The sequence below is a fragment of the Rhinopithecus bieti genome, unplaced genomic scaffold (assembly GCF_001698545.2).
Source record: "Rhinopithecus bieti isolate Rb0 unplaced genomic scaffold, ASM169854v2 scaffold_50877, whole genome shotgun sequence".
Taxonomy (NCBI): domain Eukaryota; kingdom Metazoa; phylum Chordata; class Mammalia; order Primates; family Cercopithecidae; genus Rhinopithecus; species Rhinopithecus bieti.
Window position 1 is genome coordinate 3078040 of NW_016821745.1, and position 24082 is coordinate 3102121.

At 44.8% G+C, this 24082-nt stretch overlaps 1 protein-coding gene across 1 annotated transcript in view; it reads right to left on the reverse strand.

Annotated features, from left to right (window-relative positions):
• The window catches only part of DPP6 (dipeptidyl peptidase like 6), a 423259-nt gene that overhangs the window by 309049 nt on the left and 90128 nt on the right, over positions 1-24082 (reverse strand). The window contains exon 4 of the mRNA XM_017860556.1: positions 20615-20689. Coding sequence (XP_017716045.1) covers positions 20615-20689 — 75 coding nt within the window. The remainder of the gene's footprint in view (positions 1-20614; positions 20690-24082) is intronic.

The window sequence follows — 24082 nt, forward strand, 5'->3', positions numbered from 1 at the left end:
CANATTTGTTTGAGTTCTTTGTAGGTTCTGGATATTAGCCCTTTGTCAGATGAGTAGATTGCAAAAATTTTCTCCCATTCTGTAGGTTGCCTGTTCACTCTGTTGGTAGTTTCTTTTGCTGTGCAGAAGCTCTTTAGTTTAATTAGATCCCATTTGTCAATTTTGGCTTTTGTTGCCGTTGCTTTTGGTGTTTTAGACATGAAGTCCTTGCCCATGCCTATGTCCTGAATGGTATTACCTAGGTTTTCTTCTAAGGTTTTTATGGTATTAGGTCTAACATTTAAGTCTCTAATCCATTTTGAATTAATTTTCGTATAAGGAGTAAGGAAAGGATTTTGAATGAGGCGACATCAACTTCCTGGATTTCACTTTCCTCCTCTATAAAGTGGGAAATGGGCAGAATCATCTTAGAAAGGTCAATTCCATTTCTATTGTCCTAGGATACTATTTTGGGGCATAGGAAGTTGGAGATCGAGAAACAAAAATCAATGGGCAAAGTTCACACTGGGTCTTTAAGCAGAGGTACAATATTTCGCATGAAGCAGTGTCTTGCTCAGAACCATTCTTAGCTGCAGGCTGTGTGGGATGCACAGGAGGGAAGGATAGGCAGGAAGCGGCAGCACTGGTCCTCGCAAGAGGAAAGAAGAGTCGGGGTCAAGGCAAAGACAGTGGGAATGGCGGGGGGAGGAATAACGTTCTAAGTCTCCAGGCAGATCATCCAATTTAGCTCAAGTTGGGATTAAAGCAGCCACCCAAGGTATTGGTCAGACAAAAGGAGTGAGCTGATAGCCTTTGACCTCTGGTCAGAGTCCACCTAAGTGCAGCAGGACTAACTGCAGAGCTGCCGTGTGCTCAGTGACCCTGCAGGGATTAATGGCGAAGCTTTGATAATAAATACAACAAGAAGCACCTCTCTGCTTGTCAGACTCAAGATCCTCAACTCTCCTGCATGTCCTTTTGTGAAGGAAGAAAGCCTGTGACTTGGCAAGAATTGATGGAATCATATCCCATTTTTCCCTTGCTTGTTTCTACGGAATTCATTTGTTCTTTCATTTATTCAACAAGTATTCGCTGATTATTTATGACCTTCCAGGTGCAAAGAGAAGTAAGGAGCAGTTCCTGCTCGTGAGGGACTCACAGCTCCGTGACAAGGCACACAGCCCTGTAAGCAATGATTGCGTTTGATGCCTGGGGTATCTGGGGAAGCGCTCACTCAGACTGAAGTTAAATTTCTGGATGGAAGAGATCACCAGCTGGATCTACAGTGAAATGCTGGACAAGGTAGAGAAGGAGATCCAGGTGGAGGAAACAGCACGAGCAAAGCCACTCAGGACTCATTTAGTGGCAAGTAAGGGAAAACATGATGGGCAGCTGCTTAGACAAATTGAGCTAATTTTTCTGATTTCGCAAATCTAGAGAACAGGGATCGAGAGCAGCACATGGATGGTGCCCTCAGGGGCTGGGCTCCGTGTCCTGCCCTGACAGCCTGGGCAGCACAGCTTCATGAAGGCAAGGGCAGTGGGGAAGAGAAGGGCCAACTCTGTGTCCCTCTTGCAAGACAGCCAAAGACTCCCACAGGTCCTCCAGCAAATTTCTCCCTCTATCTATGGGGCCAAAACCATAACCCACAGCTCCTGTTAACTGTGAGACTGGACAAGCGTGTTTACGGGCATAAGGACAGGAGATGGGAGCTGATGCCAGCAGGTAGGAAACGGCTATCCTGGAAAAGCTCCTCTGTCTGAAGGCAATAAGTTCAACAGAACAATTTTTCTTTTTGAGGTCAAATGATCCTCCTGCCTCAGCGTTCCAAAGCACTGGGATTACGGGCATGAGCCACTGTGCCTGGTCTCAACAAGGCACCTCGCCTGGTCACCTGGCATCGGCCTCTACCCTGGAACCATTCAGCTCCCTCCAAGATGGTGGCACCAAGGGTCAACCCGAAACACTTCAGCCCCACCTTGGCCTGCCTGCTTGCCCTCCACTGCACATACTGTCTGCTACAGGTGGACCATCTATCCTCCCTCTCCTGCCCTCACTGTGCCATCCCACCTCCGGCCTGCACTTAGGGGTTCTTTCATCTGGAGTGCCTTCCCCTGCCTTCCTCTCTTTTCTCCCATGCTCAGACTGACATTTTCACTTTTGAGTCCCCAGTGCCCTGCCTCCAGCTTCCTGTAGGCTCCCGCCCCAAAGACCCCTCCTTCCGAATTACGGTCGGCCTTCAGTATTGTGGGATCCACATTCATGAGTTCAACCAATCGAGGATCAAAAAGATTTGGAAAGAAAAGGATGGGTGCATCTGTACTGAACATGTACAGATTTTTTTCTTGTCATTATTTCCTAAGCAATGCAGTAGAACAAATTTTTACATAGCATTTGCATTGTATTTGATACTACAAGTAACCTAGATATGATTTCAAGTACACGGAAGGATGTGTGTAGGTTATAGGGAAATACTACACTATTTTACCCAAGGCGCTTGAGCATCTGTGTAGTTTGGTACCCATGGGGGGAGGTCTGGTAACCAGTCCCCAGGGGTGCCGAGGACAACTGCAGTGCTCACAGGCTTCAGGCCAGGACACCGCTCACTCAGCCTGTCTTTCTTGATCCTCGCGAGTCATTCTTCTGTCTCATCAGACTTTCTGAGGGTGGACACTTTGATCCTGTACAGAAGGGATGCAGTCATGAAAGTCTGTTGGGTTTTTGACATTGAGGGTAAGAATTCAGTAAGCACATCTTCCAAAGTCTATCCTATTATTACACATTTCACCAAAACAGCAAAACATTCTTAGAGCAAAATTACCCTAAAGACTAAGACTGCGGGCATTAAAATGCCGTAGAGGCCTAAAGTTTTCTCCACTTTGAAGCTAGTCTTTATATACTGCTTGATGGCATTTATATGACCTTCTAGAAAAGGCCAAACTACAGTGACTGAAGACAGGTCTGTGGCTGGCAGGAGGTAGGGGTGGAGGGAAGGTTTGCCCTGAAGGAAGCAGAGCCGGAGGAATTTTTTGGGGTGATGGGGCTGTTCCGTATCCCAGTTTGTGATGATGGTTACATAAGTCTATCCAGGTCTTAAAGCTCATAAAACTGCACAACAAAAGTAGCTATACATATTTTAAAAGAAAAGTTAAATTTTATATGTTCTATAAAGATACGCTTTTAAATTGAAATCAGGAAGACATTTAAGAGAGACTGATGAATAGCACAGGATCGTCCACTAGAGGCAGGCTTTGTTCGTGCTTTCTGAGCTGAGTAATTGTAGCGATCTGCTGCAAAGCATGTTTAAATATTTATAACATTAAAGGCCTCCTTAGTATGAAAGGCTATGGAAAATATTTCAACAGAACAGACCTCTTACATGCACAGCTTAACAGAAGTGCATTTAAGAAGGTAAAATCCTGGAAGCTGCAGCTGCTCATTGCCAGGATGGGCATCCTGAGTGATGTGGCAAACACTGCTTTCACAGAAACACTCACAGCCTGGGAGTGGCCCTGAAACCACATGCGGATGAGGGACGGTCCATCTTGCAATGGATTGGATATTTCCCGAGGTTCTATTGTGGATCAACTGTGTCCCAGGCCACCTTCAAGCATCTCAAAGTCCCTTGGAGTGGGGGGACTCACAAGCAGGAAACTGGAAAACTGTCGAAAGTGTTGTGGGACCCGTGGGTGTGCACAGGGATGGGAGCCCACTCCTGTGGAGTCCAAGGCCTGCTGCTGAAGAGGCTGGAAGGGCATGGGAGAACTGTGAGGTCAGTGGAGGAGGCAGGTGCTCCCAGCAGAGGGAACAGCACCTGCAAAGGGCCAGAGGTGAGAGGGAAGGAGGAGGTGGGATGGCAAGGGGGAAGGGAAGAGGTGCAGATTGGGAATGAGTTACCTGATTGGCACTGAGAAAGGTCACCCTGAAGGCAGTGTGGCCAGAGCAGATTGAAGACATGGGGGGCAGGGAGGCTGAGGCAAAGAGGCCCTGGAGGCAGATGTGGTTTTTTAGGCAACAGACAAGGTGGGTTGAACTGGGCAGTGGCGATGGGGAAGTGGAAGGCGCATATCCCAAAGGCAGGAGGATGGTGATGCTGCCTGGGCTGGGGAGACACAAGGCCTCTGGCCAGAGTCCTGGTGAGGAGGGGACAATGGTGTTTTTCCTAAAGCGCTGATGTCACAGGCAGGACATGGAGCCAATGTGGGATGAAGTGAATGAGATCAGTTGCACACACTGTGTCTGAGGGCCTTCTGCGCTCCCTGGAGACAGACACAGGTCTGACACCCGAGTCAGAGGTCTGGAACAGAGATGTGATACGGGAGCCTCTTGTTGTTGAGATTAATGTGTCTCAGCAGCGTACACATGAATCATATGCAGATCTCCTTGATATGAGGCTTCTGATTGATCAGGGTGTGGGCTGGGTCCCGAGTCAGCGTTTCTAACAGGCTTCCCGGGGAGGCTTCTGCTGCCACTCAGTGTATCGCGTTTTGGGTGGCAGCAGCTGATGCAGTAGTTGCCGTGGTAGGTTAAGTTGCCCAGGGAGAGTGTGCATGAGAAGAGAAGATGACCTTGGGTGGGACTGGGAAATCCAGTCAAGTCTGAGCACCCGAGGAGCTCCTAACTGGCCAGGAGGCAGCCAGAGGGCAGCCAGGGACTGTGGAACCAAGGACTGAGGAACAGGGAGGGGTGAGCGGCCTCAAATTCTGCCACAGGCCAAGCCACAGGAGGTCTGAGGAGGGTGGCATATGGACCGAATGTTTGTGTCCACCCAAAATGACACAGGAGATGAGCCCTCCCCAGAAACCAACCTGCTGGCACCTTGACTTGGACTTGCAGTCTCCAGAACTCTGGGATACACACGTCTGTTGTTGAAGCTGCCCGGTCTGTGGTATTTTGCTTTGGCAGCCCAGGCAGCCTAAAACAGGCACGAGTGAATTCCAGAGCGAGAAGACTGCTGGTAAGGTGGGTGAGAGTTTGGCTGCGTGGTGGGGGCCAAGTACAGTTGACAGCAGGCTCGGGGCAGCAGAGCCCCCGTCAAGAGCAGGTGCTTGCAGAGAGGAGTACCTGGAACCACAGCCCTCCATCCCTGGCACTGCAGAAACCATGCAATCTCCCAAAGCCAGTCTCCTAATGTGTAACTTGGGGAAGACACTCATACCGTGCCCCAGGGGCTGGGTGGCTGAGCACTGAGCACTCATTCCCCTCTGTGGGAGACACACGGAAGAGTGAGTGGGGAGGGGACAGAGAGGTGAGTCCAGCCACTTCTTTCTTTAGACATTTGACTGTGAAGAACCAGAGGAGGACATGGGTATGGGTTGAGAGAGGGAGAACTTTTTTGTCTTTGCTTTGTTTTGTGATGGGAGAGACCTGAGCAACCTGAAATGCTTACGTTCCGGTGGCGGCTGAGATGAAAAGGTGAAGTTACAGGAGCCAGGAAACCTTGACATCTGAAGCCCAGCTGAGAAGCTTAGGAAACAGGAGGAGGAGGAAGGGACTCTGTGGGAAGCTGGCGAGGTGAGGGGTTCTTGCCTCCTCTGTCCACTCAGCTCGGCCATCCCAGCTTCCCGTTCACTAGTTCCGCTGTCCATGGAGGAGAACCAAAGCAGCATTCTGTCCTCTCTAGAAACCCAATGGGTCAGATAAATGGAGCCCATCACAAGATTCTTGGAAACTAAATTATTTATGTCCCTGTGTTTTCTTTGTTCACAGAAATGTTGTAAATAACTAATTATCATCTGGACATGCACACGGTTAACCAGCACATTTCCTCATCTCCAGAAACACCCCTTCAGCTGAACTTTCTGTTTCCAGGATTTTGCCAGGGATCACTACACCTGCACTCAATGAAACCTTTGATTCCCAAAGCAGGCACTCGGACTGTTTCTGCCAGGACGAGGAGTGCAGGTGGTGGCTGGTCCCTTTGGGAAGTAGCAGAATATGTTTTAAAGATGTATTTGCTCACAGTGAGCAGGGCACCGAGGGGGCAGCTGCCCTTGAGGAAAAGGGGGCTGCAGTAGGCACCTGGGATCTACTCCCAGTTATGCCAAGGGCAGCCCAGGACAGGTGGCCTAAAGCTGTCTCTGGGTGACACGTGGGGATGCAGGGACAATTGTCAAAAATCCTGGTTTCCAACAGCAGGAGAAGGCAAGTGGAAGGAGAACGGGGCCTTTTTGGTAACCCCGAGACATTCTGGGGACATGAGTCTGAAATGAGATGCTGCTGATGGCCACGTACAATACACAAGCCAGCCCTCCCACTCCAGGGGCGATTATTCTGCTATCAATTATTCTGCACCTGCAGGGGACACTGTTGTTTTCTTTGCTGCATTAGACATGACTGCAGAGAAGATCTGCCTGTTTCAAAAGGGCCTGAAAGGCTCCAGAAGCTCTTTGTTGTCAACGCAAGTTAGAGCTAATAAGCTTCTCATCCCTCAGGTTGGATCATGTGGACAGGGTTGAGAACCACAAGGCACCCCAGCTCCCTGGGTCCTCCTTGCTTCTCCTCCTGTGAAAGCCGTGTTCTCCTCCTTTCCCTGTTCTGAAGCTGCTGAGGTGCCAGGGCAGTCACAGGTGCATCAGGTTGTGTGGGAGGAAGTGGGGCAGGACCATGGCAGGCAGGATTCCCTGGCCCATCCAGGCTCTTTCCCCTTCTGTTCCCTCCTTCTTGTCCCCTCTGTCTCCTTTTCCCAACACAAATCTCCTCTGCCAGTCCATTCCATCTCTTCATGGCCCCCTCTCCCTCCACCTTCCCCAAGTGCACGATCAAACAGAACTAACCTCTGCCTTCTTAGCTCTCTCTCCCCACTACCCTTGCTTGTCTCCATGGCTCTTTGTCATGCTCTTTTCTGCAGAATCCTTTATTCCTGCTCTGCAATTCAGTGGACACAGGTTTCTGGTTCCTTTGCTTCCCTAATGTCCTGCCCTGGTCAACCTGGGCTCTTATATACTTAAAAAACTTTCAAGAATTGAATGCAGGGCAAGCAGAAGGAACATTTGGGGAGCGGAGAGAACAGAGGCTGTTTCTAAATTTGGATCTGAAGTTGCATTGGGAAGGTGGCCGCCATAGGCACTGGGAAGGCTTCTATCAGCAGAGGGGACCCGTGTCTAAATTTTATGTTGACTTTTCGCTCCTTTTTGCCGTTCTCTCTTTCTTCTGCCTTCTTTTGATATCTGAGTACCTTCAGCTCCTCTCTGATGCTCCCTGCTCTGTCCCCTGCAGGCGTTTCCCACGGCTGCCTCTGTTCCTCTGCAGTGATTGCACTGGGAAAGTTCTCCCAATTCCTCTCTTCTTCACCCTGGATCCTCCTCGCCTTCCAGGCTTTCTTCTCTATCAGCCTCCCCTGACTCAAGCCCCTTGACCTCTCACATCTTTGGACAACTAGAATTCACACACATTTTTGGGACCATGGGCCTCAGCTCATGTTGAATGTGTTTCTAACCCTGACATCATCTGCACCACATGAAGACTCACAGGGCAGACTGATTCCCATGGACCCCTCAGGCTCTAGTGGCAGCCCTGGAGGGAGGAAAGCAGGCTGCAAAATGCCATTATAGAGTGGGTGAGGGGCAGTCTCAGGCCACGTCTTTGTTGGAATTACTAACAAGGGAACAACGTGCCATTCATCATTCACAAAGACATGGATGTATCACAGGAAAGGGAGTTCTGTCTGAGTGCACTGCCTCAAGACTTTTCTTAAGAACGAAAAAAAATTGTCAGTTGTCAAAGTTAGGGAGGTAGGGAGGAAATACACTAAGAGGAATGAATGAACAGTTTTAGTGTGTATGTGCATGTGTGTGTGTATGTAAGGGGCAGGGAGAGGCAGATCGTCACACATACCCACTTGATTTTGGAGTCTTACTAACTGTTATTCACCGCAACATCCTGCCCCTCTGATGCGCAGGAAACTCTGCCCAGGAACCAAGGGTGCTGTGGATTTGGGAGATGTACTGTCTGATAATGGGGCTCATTTTGGGCAAAGTGCTCTCTCTCTCTCTGTTTTTTTTTTTTTTTTTTTTTTTTTTTGGTGCTCTCTCTTTTAAAGGTTTTGTTCCAGGGTGTGCATGGAGGTTAGCCTACATTTGCCCCAAGTATCCCTAAGGTCACACGGATAACTTGCCCTCCTTACTGTGTCTCTGTCTTGCTCTTCTCCCATCGATGCATGTGGCAGAGTTCCCACAGTTCAGAAACCGTCCAGAGGGAACGACACGTAAATACCTGTGAGGACACGGGTACCTGCCAGTCCATCTCCCTGCTCCCCATCTGCCTCTGCTCCTCTCTGTCACTCCTGCACTTTGGGCCCCCCATGGGGGTCAGCAGAGGACACAGCTGGCATCTGACTCATGACAACTCTAACCCTAACGAAAGGTGCAAGCTTGCCAATGGCAGGCCCTTACCTGGCTTCTAAGAAAAACAATTAGTTAATTCAGGGCAGGGAGTAAGGTTAAAACTGACTATTGTAATATTTTGTAGTTTAAAAATTGCTTGATTTCACTAATTCTTATTTCTAAGAAATCATTTAATCAGAGCTAGATACCTACCAAATCTGCTCATGAATTTTCATACTTGCATATTTCTTCGTTCCAAGAGTAAGAAAACGTAAGATTTTTCTTTTCCTTTTCTTTTTTCTTTGAGACGGAGTTTCGTTCTTGTTGCCCAGGCTGTAGTGCAATGGCACAATCTCAGTTCACTGCAACCTCCGCCTCCTGGGTTCAAGCGATTCTTCTGTCTCAGCCTCCTGAGTAGCTGCGATTACAGGCACCCACCACCATGCCCGGCTAATTTTTGTATTTTTAGTAGAGATGGGGTTTCACCATGCTGACCAGGCTGGTCTCGAACTCCTGACCTCAGGTGATCGGCCCACCTTGGCCTCTCAAAGTGCTGGGATTACAGGTGTGAGCCACCGTGCCTGGCAGATTTTTCGTCTTTGTATAATTGGTTACCTCTGGCAGCTCTCATGGCAGCCAGAAAGAACTCAGAGCCTCTTGAAGCTCTGCACGTGTGGCTCAGGTGGAGAGCTAGATTATGGAGTGACACCTCGTCATTGTTATGCTCCTTCTACTTAAAAGAATGGCTACTTTTCCAGTTTATGATTTCTGAATTATACAGCAGACTGCAGTGCCATTGGAAGAATAAGCCTGCATGTTCCTCCTCCCCTTCATCTCCCACTTTTAGTGAGAAAGTACTTACTACTTACTCCCTTTGTGCACACATATGCACACCTACCCTCACAGACAGGCACACACACTCAAGGGAAATCATACAAATCCAGAAACTCTGGTGTCTGCTAAATTGGCACCACCATCCTGTAGAGGCAAGTCACTAAGAGACCCAAGGCGGCTCCCAATTTGGAAACTGTTCAAGCAACTCACCACTTGCGCTCATTAATTTCTACAGATTCAACAACTGTGGTTATGGACTTGGCCCAAAGCACAGTCACGGCAGATGCCTCACCAAAGCCTGCCAAGCCCCAACAGCCCCTGCTCACTCTTGCACGCAGCCTGCCAGGGTGGCACCCAAGGCTCTCTCAACACTCAGGCTTTCATCTATCATAAACTCTCAAGACTAAAGCAACCTGATTCAGTGGGAAGAAGAACATTAGAAAACGAAAACCTACTGTTTGCGAAAACTACAAAATTCCCAGGCACTTGCCACGCTGTGCACAGAGTGTTGCCAGGCTCGGCAATGATGATGAGTTGCCTTACTGTGAAAAACACCAAGAGAGAAGCGGGAACACCATAAACTTTTTTTTTTTTTTTTGAGACAGAGTCTCGCTCTGTCGCCCAGGCTGGAGTGCAGTGGTGTGATCTCAGCTCACTGTAAGCTCCGCCTCCCGGGTTCACACCATTCTCCTGCCTCAGCCTCCCGAGTAGCTGGGACTTCAGGCGCCCGCCACCATGCCCGGCTAATTTTTTGTATTTTTAGTAGAGACGGGGTTTCACTGTGGTCTGGATCTCCTGACCTCATGATCCGCCCACCTCAGCCTCCCAAAGTGCTGGGATTACAGGCGTGAGCCACCGTGCCCTGCCCACCGTAAACTTTTGACAATGACATTCTGCAAAGTCTACTTGGCATCATAAAAACAATAATTTTAGTTGAGTAGACGACAAGCAAAAGCATGTCCTAACCTGTTTCTAGAAACGGTTTTCTAATTTTAACCCTGTGCTAAAATGGCAATGGGTGTGATATCACTGGTAATGCTCTGGCTGGCGTCTTAAGTTAACATTTTGTGATATTATTTTCTCCACAGCAGTTGGAGCCCTAAATCACAAATGGACTTGGTCCTAACACACAACAATGATTAATCTGTACAGTTTTTCGTAGTTTTAAAATGCTGTAACCATGAAACAGAGATAGTGATCCACACTGAAAGTCTCTGTGCCTTAACTGTTGTTCAGAAGGCCTGAGTAACTGAGTCTATATTAATCGGTTTTGAGTCTCTGAAAATAATTGTCACTAATAAGCTCCCCCATGATAATGGCCAGCTACGTCAGAATTGAAGAACCAAGCCTTCCAGAAGCACTTGAGTCATTCTCCCCTGGCTACATTACGATGATGGCCATTCCTACTGAAAGCAATCGAGTGTTCTCTATCTCACATCTCACTCTGCAAACCTACTCTCTCTTCATTTACATTTCTTCACTTCCTTTCTTACCAATTACACGCATTTCACGGGTTCATGGAGAAGAGTCAGATCCCCTTGACAAGCTGGTGGGTGGTCTTCAGGACTTGTTATTACTACATGATCACTGCAGGAGGCCGAGCAACAGGGCTGTTTACAGACACCCCACAACCCTTGACCTGCTCCCTGGCTGTCTAAACTTCCACGGTGTCCCCTGAAACATCTGCCCTTTGATCAGCCAGCTGCTCCTGCACCTGCAGTCTCTCCCAGAGTTTGTCCCCGTCCAGCTCCTGCCTGCACAGGCCTGGCTCTCAGGAGTCTCAGCTTCCTCTCTTCCATGCAGGTTCTTTCTAATCCCACCCTCCCATGTTCTAAACGCTGCAAGATGGACAGGGGATCCTTCCCCATGACCCCCCCTGAATCTTTCCTCCTCCTCCTCCTGTGAGTTCCTGGGGTCTCTGAGGCTCCCTGCCCCTGTCCTAAAGCACCACTGAGTATCTTCCAGGTCGTCTTCCCCCAAAGCATGGCTTGTTTAAACCTGCCAGCCCTTGACCCCTCCTTCATCTTTTCACTTCTCCCGTGAATCCCATCATCACAAGAACCTAGCTGCACTTACCTTCTGATATCCCCACTCTGTCCTTCCACTGCCTTTGTACAAGTTACCTCACCACCTTGGACTTCTGACCCAACTCAACACTGCTAATCCAGCAACGCCACCATTTTCTACCTCTGGTTCCTCTTGGCTTCACTCTTCCCAGACCCGGTGTCTCTGAGGCCTGTGGCAATCACCACTCCTCTGAAAATACCTGATCTCTCTTACTTGCCAAATCCCCAGCCCCAGGGGACACCCACCAGGGTCTCTGTGCAGGCCGTGGGCACTGAATACTCGTGGGAGACAGCGAGCAGCCTCCTTTCCCAAGAGCCCGCTATTTCCCAGGCATCCATCCACAGGGGCTGTGCCCAGCCCGCTGAGACCGCTCATGCATTCTGTCTCCAGGCCACACTCCCTCAAACTCGCCCACTCCTCCACCATCACTCTCAACAAATGACCACATCTCAGAATTTGGGGGGAATAATACAGGAATGCATTGAAAGGAGCCCAGTGACTCTTTCACTAGGCCTAGAAACAAAGCTACCTACATTTTCAGCGGTTTCCTCCCTTTCTACTACAAAAGGCACATGTGTTTTCCTGTTGGTCTGAATGTTCTGGGAGGAGAGGACAGCATGAGTTCAAAGGCTTTGAATTTGGAAGGGACTCAGGAGGCCTGAGTTATACAGGAAGGTCACTGTGGTTGGGCAGAGTGTGGAGTGTGGAGTGTGGGGTCAGGTCATGTGGCCTCGGGCCTCTGCAGGGAGTGAGTGTCCATCACTATTATGTAGCAGGGGACGAAGACAGAGATGCAACCTGATTTACCTGTCAAAAGATCACTGTGGCCACACTGTGCAGACCAGCGGGATGGGGGCACGGGAGAAGCAGAGAGACCAATTAGAAGGCAACTCACAGCGGTGTCCCTGTGTGGGGTGATGGTAGGGGAGGTGTTTTCTGTGCTTCTCAAGTCACAGACACAAACTGCCACTTATGACAACGCCTCCAACTGCAGGCCGGCCCGGCATGCATGATCTCATTAGGACTTTCTCCTGCCTGGGGCTATGTGCAAAAGCCTCTTTTTGTAGCTCTCCATGAGACAAATAAATATTTCACACGCTCTGCAAAAACTATACACAAAAGAATCGATCCTGAAACCTCAAAACCTGTGGATCTGCTGGAATGCTGCAGGTAAATAATATCCTCCAACTCCCCCACTAGCCAGAACCACAGATACACACACAGCACACACACCACACAAACGCACACACACCCACACACATACACACATCACACACACACACACCACACATACCACACACATACACACATCACACACACATACACACACCACACACATACACCCCCCACACATACACACACCACACACATATACACATAGCATATACACACCACACACACACACCACACACACACCACACACACCACACACACACCACACCACACACACACACACCACACACACCACACACATACACACCACACACACATACACACACCACACACATACACCCCCCACACACATACACACATCACACACACACACACCACACATACCACACACATACACACATCACACACACACACACCACACATAACACACACATACACACCACACATACCACACACATACACACATCACACACACATACACACACCACACACATACACCCCCCACACATACACACACCACACACATATACACATAGCATATACACACCACACACACACACCACACACACACCACACACACCACACACACACCACACCACACACACACACACCACACACACCACACACATACACACCACACACACATACACACACCACACACATACACCCCCCACATACATACACACACCACACACACACAAACACCACACATACCACACACATACACACATCACACACACACATACACCCCCCACACACACACCACACACACATCACACATACGCAACCACACCAACACACACACACCAAACACACACACCACACCACACACATACACACCACACACACACCACACACATACACCCCCACACACATACACACGTACCACATACACACCACACACACCACATACACCACACACACACCACACACACCACACACAGACATCACACACACACCACACACACACATACACACCACACCACACACGCACCACACACACACACACACCACACACACACCACACACATGCACACACGCGCACAGCATTACCTTAACAAAATTTGCATTTTGTTGAGAAAAGAACCATTGTTTGGGCTACATTTTTTCTATGCCTAAGTTTCTGCTTTTACATTTAGCTCCAAAGCCTGAGTAAAAATATAAATAAAAATTAAAAAAAACAAGAAAATAATTGTTAGTTTTGAGCCAGTTCTGTGTTAAAACAATACAACAACAAAACAAAACACCCTAAAAATCTATAATTTCAAAAACAGATGGAAACCAACAACAACAGCCAGTGGCCTTCCACAACCAAAAGAATCTCTTTCCTGTGAGGCTGCTGGTCAGATTCACAACAGGAGGCAACAGTCTATGAGAGACAGGAGCCCACATTGGCATTATCTTATGCTGCTTATACAGGCTTGGCCTTTAAATAGTTTCCCAAGAACGTGGATATATTATTTGATTTTCATAGTATTGTGAAGCTGCATGCATTGTGCTAAGAGCTATGTGAAAACACACATTTCAAAAATCATTGATGACCATTTTTGATAATCTCATGTAGTAAGAGTCACAGGCAAGTTGGCCTCATATCGGTTAAGACTAACATGTCAGGCATCGGTTAAGACTAACATGACAAAACAATCTGGACCATTATTTATAAATTCGCTTGCAAAGGAAAGGTGGTTGGGCTTGAGACACAGGAATTCATTCTGGGATAAAAGGGCTTGAAGTGATGCTGACGGGTGTGAGATGCACTTCCAGGCAGTGCAGGGGCAGTTTCTGGTCTCAGTGGGCGGTGGGCAGGCTGTTCACCCACCGCCTTCTCAGAGGCAGAACCTGCTGAAGGTGAGACTTGCCTCCTGCTGCCGCAGCAGCTACTGGGCTGATGTGGAAAGGGTAGCAGGCCTCAGTAGAAACGGCACACACAGGCGCTGCTCTTCAGTTGGCCCTCTGAGGCCACTGCAGAGGGAGACAGAGAGCTCCCTGTGATTCTGATAGCAGCCCTGATACATGAGAATGTGCAAGGCCTTCGTCCAGTAGAAAACACTTGGATCAACTGGTTCCCAGAGGTGGGCTCAGGAAAGGCTCTGTAGACAGTGCAGAAAGAACCAGTCCGAGAGCACAAGAATCAAGAAAGACAATTCCTTAGCCACTCCTGGACAAATATTTCATCCCTTATTGTAATGAAGAAGGGATGGCAGTAAACATCAGAACCATCTTATAACAATAGCTATATTTCTTGCAACATAGAAACTCATATACTCAGAATTGGCTGGGTGCGGTCGCTCACCCCTGTAATCCCAGCATTTTGGGAGGCCAAGGCAGGTGGATCAAATGAGGTAAGGAGTTTGAGACCAGCCTGACTAACATGGTGAAACCCCATCTATACTAAAAATACAAAAATAAGCCAGGTGTGCTGGTGCGTGCCTGTAATCTCAGCTACTTGGGAGGCTGAGGCAGGAGAATAACTTGAACCTGAAAGGCAGAGGTTGCAGTGAGCATCGCACCACTGCACTCCAGCTTGGGTGACAGAGTGAGACCCTGTCTCAAAAAAAAAAAAAAAAAAATTAGCCATGCGTGGTGGTGGGTGCCTGTAATCCCAGTTACTCAGAAGGCTGAGGTGGGAGAATCTCTTGAACCTGGGATGGGGAGGTTGCAGTGAGTCGAGATCATGCCACTGCACTCCAGCCTGGGCAACAGAGTGAGACACCACCAAAAAAAAAAGAAAAGAAAAAAAGAAAAAAGAAACTCATATACTCAGAATTACCTGACTTGATTTGCAGCAGTTATAATTTAGTCCACAATATGGGTTCAATAATTTATAGCCCAATCCCTTATATTATGTTTATAAAGTCTCAAGTTATTTTTTAAAATTAAGATATAGATAAAGGTAACTCGACCAGATGGCTGCATAGAAGATTCTGGAATATAGTTGGGGTTCACCTCACCAAACGGGTTTGATCAGGGTTATCCATGTCAGGGTGTTCTTCAAGCTTTCTATGAACACAGTCCCTTAGAGAGCCAAATGGGCCCTATCAACTCACCACCATGGCAGGAAAAGAGTAGCAATGTATCAAATATGAAAACTGCTTCCAATTCCTGCCATGAAAAGCTCAGCAGCAAACCATCTTCTCTCAGGACTGAGCAGCACCCATCTCTAAAGATGGGATTTTGGCCCTGTCAACACCCACGCCGTGAGCTTGGAAGCAGACCCCTCCCCAGGTGAGCTCTCAGATGCAGCCTGGATGTCACCTTGACCACAGTCTTCTTTATAGAAGACCCTGAGTGCAAGGATCCTGCTAACTTGAGCCCAGATTTCTGAAACTGGGATGATACATGTTGTCTGTCTTCAGCTGCTATGTTTTGGAATAATTTGCTATGCAGTCACAAGTAACTAAAATGGATCGGTTTATCTGTTTCAGTTATATGAACAATTTATAAACAGATCAGAGTATCAACCCATTTTACTGAGTGAGTGACTGTGTGATTGGGATTTTAGGGAAAAAACTCTTAAAATCTGACCAGATGTTGGGCAGAATTTCATTTGGACCACAGTGATGTTCCACTGGCAATGATGCAATCATCTCAACTAACTCCTTTAAATATTGCAATGAAATTCTTCACAAATCTTCAGTGACTCTTTCAGAAATGATTCTTTAAGGAAGATATTTTCTCTTAGCTCTTTGAAATTAATATTTTAAATGATCTAAGATATTAATACTAGGCTATTTTGAGGCTCTCAATAATACATAGGGTTGGCATAGTTAAGATGAGCTAATTTGTGTATGTTCAAGGATGCTAGCCAAGCTATACATTTAGTGATATTAAAATAGCTTAGTAGGAAAAAGTATTAATATTTTTCAATGATCTTACAGAATGCATTTTACATTCTTTTTCTCTCTCCCCAAAGAGATCTGGAAATGTTTCTTATTTGTCAAATATATCTCAGCATAAAAAAGCATGGCTGCTCTAATTAGATACATTTGTTTTAAGGCAATTTTCTTTATTGGTATAGTTAATACAGTTTCAAGTTAAAACTAAAAAATTGCTATTTCTCCAACGTCTAACTTAGCTTCAAGAGAATATTCAGAAACTGTATACTGAGAAATGTTATGAAATTTATGTATAAAATAAAATAAAACTCATTTAGCAAGTGTCTCTTTGGAGCAGGAATGATTTTTTGAGATAAAATAAGATGGTGTAAATAAGCACACATTGCAAACTATGATGCTGGTGCCACAGAAATACAAACACAATATTGTTTACTATTTTCCACATTCCAGACACACTACTTATAACCTATAGGTGTCTGAGGCTTGAAAAAATGGAAAACTGGGTTTGCTGTTTCTTGAATTTACTTGATAATTGATATTTGAAACATCTTTTTTAAAGGCTACTTTTGAAGCTCTCAAAAAAACATAGGGTTGGCATATTAAGATAAGCTAACCTGTGTAAGTTCAAGGGTGCTAGCCAAGCTATACATTTAGTAATATTAGAAGAATTTAGTAGGAAAAAATATGCTAATTAGCCTGATCCTACATTTCCAGAATAAACATGGAACGTTATTAGGATATTTCACAACTGAGATATTTTCCTTTCATTACATATTTTGTGGATTTGATAGAATTTCAAGAACTTGGATTGTATCTTGGTATAGTGCTAAGAGGTTCAGAGAAAAGATACACCACAAATATATTTGCTCAGTACTAAATGTACACAGATGACCCTGTGCTGGGTCCTCTGGGGTGGGGACAGACAGGAGATAAAAAGACCTATCCTTGTCTTTGAGTATCTGACAATATAAAAATGGACAAATTAAATTAGTCTACGCCAAACAACTGGGAAATGATATAACATTGCAATTAGTCTGAATAAATGAGAAGAAGAGATACCCAATGCATATTCTAAAAATTAAACTTAAAAATCTTTCCTTCAACTCTTATTCTCAGGATGTTGCTGTACTATTTGTGTCTAAACTCCTTAATGATCTGGTCTTGTTCACTCCTTTCTCTTACCACCCATGCTGTGCTGGCAAGCTCTTACTCACTCCTACTTGAGCCACTGCCAAGGCAGCTGATTTCATGTAGGCATCCATCAACTCCATTCCAGTGAAATTGGATAGAGCCTTAAATGCTGGTCCTGGGTGTACACACGGAACTACTCTGTGCTCAAACATATACCCTGGAAGTGTAGGGAGCTGACACCTATTGGGTCGCCCTTCACCACTGAGAAACAGAAGCCCAGGTTCTCCCAGGAAGACGGCTCCAAGATGCAGTGCCTAAGACTCAGTGGGTTGCTCAAGCAAACATAGCTGGTGAACATCGGAATGAGCCCTTGAACCTACGATTATTTGACTTCCAAGTCCAGTATCTTTGGGCAGGCAACACAGAGAAGCAGAGGTTGAAGAGATTATAATTACCCTGATGAAATATGGGGTAGTTAGTTTTGTTTTTGGTTTTGTTTGTTTGTTTGTTTGTTTGTTTTAGTGCAGTGGTAACCCAATATACCAAAATTTTATTGCAAATGAAAGATATACTGAAATAAATGAAAGATATCCAGTAATTGGGCAGTTGGTTTACACTAAAACATTTTTATGATAGTCTTTTTAATGAAAAGTTGAGTTGGTTCATATGAACAAGTTATACCAGCTGCCTCTGAGATACACACATAAGAATATATTAAGCTTGAATCCAAATAACAAATTATAGTTTCCTTATAATTCCTTATAATTAGATTGGAATCACATGTTGTAATACCCACTCGGTAAGTGCTACGTAACCATCATGAGAATATCAGGAACTTCAAGAAATTTACCTGTTTAACTAGAGCTCTCAAATGTATTTGAATATGGAAACTTTAGTTGTTTCTAAGGAATACCAATGGATAATATAATATTATTAATTGATTATACTATTAATACAATACTAGCAATAATAATTACTGATACTAAATACTGATTAGGAAGTCCTGGTCTATTCCACTAATTCCAGAATCAACAGACCTAGACTCTTCCTTTGAAATTCACCCCTCCCTTTTCTAATATTACTTACATCTTAGTTTATCTAGTTAGGAAGATTTTCCTAATATCTAACTCCAAATTCTCATGCAGAATCCCAACCTCTTTCCCTTATAATTTTTCCTCCAGAAGAGCAGAGAATACTTGCTTGAATAGTCATGTATACAGTGACTGCTCGGTACTGAAAACTATTAAGGATTACTTATTTTATTCAAGTTAAAAGTATCTGTTTCTATAGACTTTTTTACATTTTCAATATTTTACCATTTTTATAGTTCTCTAAATACACTTCAAACTTTCTAGGTTTTCCTTCAGTTGAGAAAACAAACTGAAGAGTCTTACTCCAAACACCGACAAATGCTGCCCAGTGAGAAAGGGTTATTTCAAGGTTCCTGTTTACAGCCACTGCTCCACATGGTGAAGACTCATCGTTAGCAACATGATCCTCATCAAAATGGTTTCTGGTTCAATGGGATCCCAGGGAACGCTTTCAAACAGAGCGTTGGGAAGCAGAAGAAAGTGGTGGAGGATTGTATCATGCACAGAACCACAGCACCGCTGACGAGAGCCTGCCTCTTGCAATCACATGGGTGTGGGAGCCCCTCTGTCACATTCTGGAGAACAAATACCTCACTTGGTTTTGAGGCTTCTGGGAGCAGAATGCTCATTACCTCCATCCCACTGTTGGGGTGCTCCAATGATGAAAAGATTCTCTAGGAAGAGAACCTGAAATCAATTTGTCTTTCTAGGCTTTTCTCACTCAGGTGTTAGCTGTGCCTCCTGGGGCAACCCAGAACACATCCATGAAAGACTTTCAAATATCTGCTAACATTTTTCTTTTACACAGGTGTGGAGATGATATTTTTGGTGGTTTTCAAGGGTGATGAAGGAAGCTGAAATGGTCTATGATCTGTGAACACTGCACCCAGGTGCCTGAGGCTGAAAGAGGCAAGTTTAAGGCTGTGTCGAGGTAATGCAGAGTCCCAAGCTGTTTAGAATGTCAAGTTCACCTACTGATCCCAATCAAAGACATAAAGATACCCAATTGTTTCAAAGAATTTGGATGGAAAAAAATGAAAAACTTTATAGAACGGACGTTTAAAAATGGAAAAATGGAAGACTGAAACAGAGTCCCAACAATCTACAGCTGGAAGAATAAAGTTGAAATCTCCAGTAATCTAGTTGTCCAATCAACTTCTAAAAGACAGTTTAAGAATTCAGAATTGAACTTGCATCTTCATGCAAACCAATATCCCAGCTTTCCCAGTGGATATAAACCAAAAAGCTTGACTGTCTCATGCCAGAGAAGATTCTCTCAAACTCACCACGGAGCCATTCTGACCTGAATTAAAATGCAGGAGTCATTATACCTCACAGAAGCACCCAGAAACTCCAATTCAAATGGTCTCAGACATGCTAGGGAGGCAGCAGTAGACTCTATATTTTATTTGACAAAGAGGAAAGTTCTTAAAACATACATTTCTACAGTTGCTTATCTCTTATAAACTGGACATCTTCTCCACTTATACAAATAAACTTCACCTTCCAGCTTATTTAAAATTAAAGAGCCAAAATGAAATGTGAAATACCAGCATGTTAAATGAAAAAACAAGAAGAAGGAAGACCCTGGCTTAGGAAGTTTTATACTGCTACTAAAGCACAGTGAGATTTTACAGAAAATTATGGTGAAATGTTATGGGAGGCTTATATGTACAGGAAGTGCTAAAAATAGGCATTTATATAATGGAAGTAATAGCTTCAACTCTTCACTAGAACATTATGATGGCCAGGAGATAATTAACAAATTATTTCAGTTTAAGGAGTTGCTTTTGTTCTTAGGATATTATTTCAGTTTAAGCAGTTGCTTTTGTTCTTTTGTTCTTAGGATAAAATCTATTATTTCATTGAGAAAACAGCCAGAAAATAATTACACAAAAGGCAAGATTCGTGTCTATGAAGAAACAAATTCTTACCATCTTCCTAAGAAAAGTCTATTAAAAAGCCTCTAAAGTATGTGACTTTTTTCCCCTGCCAAGCAGATTTTTATACCTTTCCTCTCTCCTAGGTGGCAGTATGATATGCAAAAGAGACTTCTAGGATGTACAACATATTTCTGGATTCAAAGATCACTAAGTATAGAAGAGTCAAGGAAATGTACTTAATGAGATATTAGAATAAAGAAACAATTCTTTTGTAGGCAGAAAAGGATAATACTCACTGGTTCCACATTGTATGAGAAAAGTGCATACTCTCTATCTGGAGATATTTCATATTTGATGGCTCTTAATGATTCCTAAAAGAAAAAATAGACAAAGAAGTTTAAAGCATTACATATAACAAGTCAGAATCTTGTAATAAAATTGTATCTGCTGGTGCCATTTTCAAAATTAAATAGCTACTAAAATGGCTGTATCCTTTCCTTGTTAGTTGAATAATATTTAGCTAATGGAAGTTTTTTCACATTTTATTTGTATTTTTTTTCAAATTTCAGCAAAACTTACTTATTGGACTTACTGAGACAAGCCAATATAAATAAGCATTAAAGGCTGGGCACGGTGGCTCAAGTCTGTAATCCCAGCACTTTGGGAGGCCGAGGTGGGTGGATCACCTGAGGTCAGGAGTTCAAGACCAGCCTGGCCAACATGGTGAAACCCCATCTCTACTAAAAAAATTACAAAATTAGCCAGGTGTGGTGGCACATGCCTGTAGTCTCAGATACCTGGGAGGCTGAGGCATAAGAATCGCTTGAACCCGGGAGGCAGAGGTTTCAGTGAGCCAAGATTGGGCCATTGCACTCCAGCCTGGGCAACAAGATTGAAACTCAGGAAAAAAAAATAAATAAATAAAAGAAAGAAAAGAAAAAGAAAGAAAGAAGCGTTAAAAAGCAAACTTTTCTACAAGACTCTCAACCTGTTGATATGTTTAGAAATCTTTTTCTCACTAATTCTAAGAAGCATATAATAAGCAGAGTTGTTACTAGAATAGAATCGCATTGTACACATTATTTTGCAACTTGCTCTTTTTCCAATATGGGCATCCCTACAAGTCAGTAGATAGAAGACTAACTATGACTTTTTCCTTCAAATTTCTTCATAGTACAAACATCATCCCACATAAATGATACCATCAACTGTGCTGTTTTCTTTTAATTGCCCCTGCCCTCTGCACTGCAAGCACATTGCTCCACAGATACCCACCCCCACCCCCAGAGCCCACATTGCTGACCTGGTGGACATCACTCTATGCATGCTCAGGCAACCACATGAAATCACAGAGAGAGATGACAGAGACTAGAAATGACATCACATTGGCCAGGCGCAGTGGCTCACACCTGTAATCCCAGCACTTTGGGAGGCCGAGGTGAGTGGATCATCTGAGGTCAGGAGTTCGAGACCAGCCTGACCAACATGGAGAAACTCTGTCTCTACTTTAAAAATACAAAATTAACTGGGCATGGTGGTGCATGCCTGTAATCCCAGCTACTGAGGAGGCTGAGGCAGGAGAATCGCTTGAACCTGGAAGGCAGAGGTTGTGGCGGACCGAGATCGCGTCATTGCCCTCCAGCCTGGGCGACAAGAGCGAGACTCCATCTCCAAAAGAAAAAAAAAAAAAAAAGAAGTGACATCACATTACGCTCCTCTGCACCTTATTTTTCTCATGCAACAATGCCTTAAGGAAATGAAGGAAATGACTCCAAGGACTTAGGTTCCTTTAATTGAGTATGAACTCTTTAAAGAGTTCATAATATCGCATAGTGCATACCGTGGGATATACTTGAATTTAGTCACTCAATTCTCACCAAAGGGAGACAATCCATTCCTGTTATTTATGGTAGCTTTGTTCTATAAAGTCATCACGAACACTAGTTCATGTGGAACTAGTGGATACTGAACCATTGCCTCTAGAAGAGACTCAACGTTAGGTTCCTTTGAACCTCTGGTCACAACATTTTAGTCAAATGATCAATAGATAACCTTGTTTTATGTGTCTTTCTTTTTAAAGACATCTTATCAAATATATATTGTTGATTCATAAACATTGGATTCATGGCCAACAACACGACTTATGCCTAAGCAAAGCTAATCTCAAAGATGCATTTTCTCCATAAGGTGCTCACAGCCTTCTTGCACTTAGTGACACAGTACTTCAGCACTATGCCTGGGACCCGCTTTCAACAGTGAGATCACCAGCATAAAGCGCAAACATGCAAAAAAAAAGGAGCACCAAATGGAACAACAGAAAGGAACAGTGGTTCACAGTATGAAAGTTGAAATGAGAAAGCAGAATAGTGCTTTGTTCTGCTGTAGCTGGGAATGCCAACATTGGACAACTCAAATCTTTTGCCACTATGCCTGAGAACGGTGGCAAAAGTGCTGTGATTATCTCCTCGGGGCTCACAGATACATTTTATCACATGGGTGAATTTGGAAATACAGAAGCTGTGAATAATGAGAATAGATTATAAGCATTTCTAGTGAGCTCTTACTATAAACAATGTTGTAATAAAGATCCCAATCTATGTCTTTGCTGATATATGTGTGGTTTTCACATTTTCATATACAATAGATATCCACGGGTGGACAATTTACAAGTTTTAAAATTAAATACATATTGCCAAATTGTTTTCAAAATGTTTTGGAATGTGCACTCCCACCACAGATGTATGAATGTATGTTTTCTTCCCTTCTCTGGAAGCATAAGGTGTTTTTTCTTCAGTTTTGACCCTCCTATAGATGTAAAGTGGAGCCTCATTGATAGTTTAGTTTCTATTTCACTGCTTATGGATACATTTGATCCTTACTATCCATGTTGTAGACAATGTTGATTTTATCTTTAGAAAACTGCCTATCCACTTTCCCTTGAAAATACTCTCCATGCTTCCATTTTTCTCCTCCTATTCATTTTTAAACTCCTGCCTGTCATGCTCTTATCCCCACCACACGACCACAATCTCAAGGTTATCAGAGACTCACTTTGCTCAGTGCCATAATTTCTCAGCTGTCATCTTACTTGGCACAGCTGACCAGTCTCTCTACTCCTCGAAGCCCTGACTGTACCTGGCTTCCTGGACACTCATCACCTGCTTTTCTCCTACCTCCCTCACCAGTTCTTTTCATGTTATTTTGTGCTTCTCTTTGTTTTCCTGAGCTCTGAATGTTGGAGTGCTCAAGGATTGATATTTGGATCTCCTCACTTCCTAGGTGGTGTTATCCAGTCTCATGGTTGTAAAACCCATGCACTGTCTGGCTGAGGATTGCAACATTCTTGTCTCCAGCCCAGACCACCGGAACCTGCACTGGACCTGGCCTTGAATTTCAGACTTGTCTGGCCAACTGCCTCCCTGACATCTCTACCTGAGTGTCACATGGATACCTCAAGTCAATGGGAATAGGCCGAGCCCTTCTACTCCACTCCCACCCGCTCAGCTCCTGTAACCTTTTTCCTCTTCTCAGATAGTGGCAACCCCATTAGCTTGGTTGTTAGGTCAAACTCTTGGCTATCTTTTCTCTTTCCCTCTGTTTTACACACCTTACATCTATGTGGTTGGAAAATACCATTGGTTTACCTTCAAAATAGGTTTGGAACTATTTCTTCTCTTTCCCACCACCATTACCCTTGTCTAAGGTGTGTGCATTCTTTCCTGAGGTACTATAGTGGCCTTCTACCTACTTTCCCAGGTGGCCAG